Raw genomic sequence first — 4,595 nt, 5'->3', positions numbered from 1 at the left:
TGAACAAAGCCAAAGCACACATAAAGGTAAGGATGATAGAAGAACTAACAACAACAAGAACAAGAACTAAAGCAGGTCCTGCTTAATTGTTTTGACACAAATATCTGGGTGAAAGAAGGAAGTGCAGAATATAGGCAACACCAGTGGTGACATAAATGACGCACCACCCCACAGTATTTTGATCCAAAATGTGATAATTAAACAGGTCACAATATCAAGTCAATAACATTTGGGTCCCAAAAGATGTAAATGTTTGTGATTTTACCGCTAGAAGGTGCGGTAGGCATGACTTGAACCTCGGTCACCAGGGCATTCATTTGCTACATCAGTGCTTACTTTAACAATAGACTGGCACACAAGAGGAGGTGATATAATAGAAGATGTCCGTTGAACTATAACTCAGCTGTATGGCAGAGCTTTTGTTTTCCAACCCGAATGCAAGAAAATGCAGGCAAACTGCTAGACTGAACAAAGACTGTTTGCAAGCTCTGTCGGTGCACTTTGGGTTACGCTATGGCTTGCACCAGTAATATGCTGCATCATCTACAATGGCATCTTAAGGAAAAGTTACAGTCGGTGCCACCTGCTGTGTTGGCGAAAGGCCAAAGAACACTTGAAGACATTTTGTGCCACCGCTCCTGGCATCGAGTCAGCGTGCAAAAGAGAGAACACAGAGCATCGGCATATTTATTGCTAAAGACATGAGGCAGTTTTCAGTAGTACAGGGTGAAGGTTGTCAAAAACCTGCCAACACATTGGAGCCCAAGTATCACATGTATTCATGCTTGTGCCTCTGGCAAAGGCAGATCTCACGGTTCCTGCTACCTCAGTTCCAGGTGAGCGTGTTTTTCAACCGCAGGAGAAATGCACTGCTAGAGTTCTGCCTGAAACGGTTGACTTCGTGATTTTCTTTAAAAGAACAGTCTACAGAATAAGACAGACCTGTTAGAAACAAATGTCTTATAACATTTTGTTAATTTGACCTAAGACAGAATAAATTACACAGACAGTTTGCTTTCCTCTTTCTTTATTGTGAGTATATCAAACCGTAAGCCCTGTATCATCGGTCAAACCAAACCATGAGCTGGCTCTATCGTTATACCCCTATCTACTAACATGCATCAAAATAAATCTCTGCATAGATTTGACTTGTTTTGATCTTAGCTGCCAGATTCAACTGTTACTACTGGGATCACTGTTAAATGTGTAATTTGTGTGCATAAGAATCATTTTAGATTAGGAATGTGTGAGTAGTGAAATGGAATAAATCTTGTGGCTTCTATAATGGAGCGATCTGACTGTGGATGAGTTGTTTTTCTGAAGTAAATATTTTTCTGAAGTTACATGAATGTTGAATGTGTCATTTAAATAAATAAATCCATCCAAATGTTTTGACCAAACTTGTTGTGGATGTCAAATATATTACATTTTGGATACAGACTTCAGCTACATTGCGACCAGTATTCAGCTGGGGAGATCATTTCTCTGCCTGACACTGTGATTCTGTTTTAGGAGCGTATAACGTGTTAAGACGTCCTGCTTCATGCCTTCACATCCACTTTAGAAACAGGCATGTGACTGCCTGAGATTGAGCAGTATGCATGAGAAAGGCCCGGCGTGCTTTCACGTAACAGAACAGAAGCATAAAGCTGATATTGTTGTTGTGTACCCCACCCACCCCCACTACTGCCGTCACCACTCTCCACTTCTGCTGCTGTTAACTTGAGTCTCTACATTGCTTATTGATGGTCTATTGTTTTGCCTGTCACTGGGAGTCACGCTCGTCCTCTCTGCGACCATGACATAAGTGTGCAAGGTTATCAGTCCCTGCCATGGCCCTCGCTTATATTGTAATGGCACAGGGTGTAAACATGCAGCAAGTAAAGAAGTTGGCATGGTGTAAAGGCAGATGAGGGAAATCATTTATTAGTTTCAGAGCTGACAGTAGAAAGCTACAAGGGGACATGACAAGTTTAGTGTCTGAATGTTAAAACAGGTGCTGGGAAATGCTTGCTTTGTGATGTGAAGTTTCATTGCAGACTTAACATTGGTCTCTTCAGTATCTCATCACATTTGGTTAAGTTGTTCTTCCAGCTTTTTTCTCTCACTCTTATCTGCTCTCTGTTTCTACCCAGTCTTGCCCTCGGGCTGTCCTCCTATCTCTGCGCCCACCCACTGTTTGACTGGCTTTCCTCTCAGCTTACACACTTACATTTTATGTGCAGGTTCTAGTCTCACCTTGGTCCCTGATAATCAATCTTTCCCCACACTTACTCTTCCCTGTCTCCTCACCAGAAACTTGAAGAGGTGGACAGGAAGAGCCAGTACCAGCTGGAGTCTCTTGAGCGTGAGCAGAGGCACCTCCAGCGCCAGCTGGAGCTGCTGAGTGGAGACAGCGGTGCTGTAGCCCAGAGCATTCCAGGAGAGGGAGAAAGGATACGCATGGACAGTGTGGGCTCCACTCTTGGCTCCGACCGCTCTGACTCGGACCAAGGTGAGTGAAGCTTGACTTTTAAAGCAGGATTTTCATTTAGCGCACACAAGACCACCAAACCCCCCCAGCTCCACTCATGGGCTAATTTTACAATATTAAGGTTGTACTGGTCAGTTCCTCTGAGACATTAAGTGGAAAAGAATCAACAAAGATTTGCTGGATAGAAGTTTAAAATGCAAATGTGTTTTGAAAGTATACTTTGAGGGAACATACAAAGCTTTTTCATTAATGTTTTCATTAAAACCTGGTTTTAGTAGGGTGTTGAACACTTGGTCCAGGAGACAGCTTGCATGCTGCAGCCCCAGCATCCTCCCACTTTATTTTCCATGAGTTCCCATGTCATTCCACTATATGGAATCTTGTTCTTATGTGTCACAATTTAATTCTGTTTTCCTTGTCTCTGTCCCACCACCATCTCTCTGTCCATCTCTTCATGTCCTGCAGAGGAGATCGAGGTGGACGTGGAAAGCACAGAGTTCTCCCATGGAGAGCTGGACAGTGTGAGCACCGCCAGCACCAGCGACCTGGACGACCACAGCAGCCTGCAGAGCATGGCCAGTGACGAGGGCTACTCCTCCTGCAGTGTCAAACTTGCCTTCCCCTCTTAGAGCCCCACACCACCCCGCTACCACCTCCCAGCCAAGCCCACCTGTCCTCCCATCTGTTTATTCATCCAGCCACACCTGCATACATACTCCCAGTCACCTCTGACAACGGCCACTCCCCCAGCCAATGGTGTTACCATCACTCCTGCTCCTGACCTTTTAGTTGCCCCCCTCTTCTCCTGCGCTGCTGAGCCCACTGTTGGGGAATCTTCAGTGAGAGCTCTCCCACCCCACCCCAGCCAGCACTGACACCGACCCAGACTCAGTGATATGAGACTGCCAGTTGGTCCTACACTTCTTTTAAATTAAGTTCAGATGAAAAATTATATCATATTAATTCATGAACCCACACAAGTGATTTTACTTCTCTTATTTCCTCAAGCCATCAGATATCTGAATATTTTTCAAAATACACAACCCCTGATTTGATCCAAAATGCACTTAAATTCATATAATATTAAAATTATTGTGTGTGTGTGTGTGTGTGTGTGTGTGTGTGGGTGGGTGTGTGTTGAGCTGATCCTGTGTATCACGTTCCGGTGTTGGGCCTATTTAAACGGGAGCACATCTAATCTGGACTTCAGTGAACACTGTGTGTGAACTTTGTCATATCAACATAGCTTGGCCCTGAAAATCTCTCTCCAGTCCTGAATTTAATCCTTGTCTTATCTGTTTTTTTTTCTTTTTCACGACCTCTGCTTGACACCAGCGAGGCTCAGACACTCAGATTGGTGCTATTTCCAACCAAGCATGGAGGAAACCCCCCCACCCACCACCACCACCAAAAAAATGGAGGGGAAAAAGAACATTCCTGTCGAATATGGGTGCTCGGTGCATTTTCGGACAGTGGAAATTGTAACTCGTGTGTTTTTTTTTGTTGGTTTCTTCCCCCTCAACAAGCAGCTACAACAAGCTATCCTGCACTTGCCTACTTTAGAGCTGTCAATAGAAGCAGCACAAACTAAGAAGTAGAAAAAAAACAGCAACAAGGAAAAAGTCCAGACAACAACAGCAAACTTTGGAATAGTTGTCCATCCTCTTTCCAGCAGTAACAAGCAATAACTCTTTTAGTCGTTTGTCTCGTCAGTTTAAACTCCTTTTTGTTTTTGTTTTCCTTCTTCTCCCTTAAGACACGTGTGTGGCTGTCTAAATAAAAAGCAGATTTCTTTTTTTTGTATATAAAAATAGCTTAATAAATTAAACTTTAAAACAGAGTTTTAAAAAGGGTAGAGCTCATGGACAGAACTGTTGCTTCTGTTGCTGTTTGACCTGTGTTTATAGTGCATTTTAAATTCCATTTTGGAAAGATATGGTCCTGCTCACAGTGGAAGCGCATGTGGCACAGACACTATTTTGTTCAGATTTACTAGTGCAAGCATTCAAAACGTGCTCATTCTTACGCTCCCCTGAGTAGAAGAGAGGTTGCTCTTCAACTTGAGTAAAATGACAGAGCAGCCTCCCAGAAGCAGCGGGACTCCTGCTGGAGAATGCCGCGG

The 4,595-nt window shown here is 43.7% G+C and overlaps 1 protein-coding gene across 2 annotated transcripts in view; it reads left to right on the top strand.

Annotated features, from left to right (window-relative positions):
* The window catches only part of mxi1 (max interactor 1, dimerization protein), a 33,089-nt gene extending 28,503 nt beyond the window's left edge, over positions 1 to 4,586 (top strand). For both annotated transcript variants that reach the window (XM_020586541.1, XM_020586542.1), the window contains exons 5-7: positions 10 to 26; positions 2,296 to 2,494; positions 2,939 to 4,586. In XM_020586541.1, coding sequence (XP_020442197.1) covers positions 10 to 26; positions 2,296 to 2,494; positions 2,939 to 3,102 — 380 coding nt within the window. In that variant the 3' untranslated portion in view covers positions 3,103 to 4,586. The remainder of the gene's footprint in view (positions 1 to 9; positions 27 to 2,295; positions 2,495 to 2,938) is intronic.
* The last annotated feature ends 9 nt before the right edge of the window (positions 4,587 to 4,595 follow it).

This window comes from Monopterus albus, unplaced genomic scaffold (genome assembly GCF_001952655.1).
Source record: "Monopterus albus unplaced genomic scaffold, M_albus_1.0 scaffold412.1, whole genome shotgun sequence".
In the NCBI taxonomy this organism is placed as follows: Eukaryota; Metazoa; Chordata; class Actinopteri; order Synbranchiformes; family Synbranchidae; genus Monopterus; species Monopterus albus.
The sequence above is the reverse complement of the archived record's forward strand: the minus strand, read 5'-3'. Positions and strand labels throughout refer to the sequence as shown.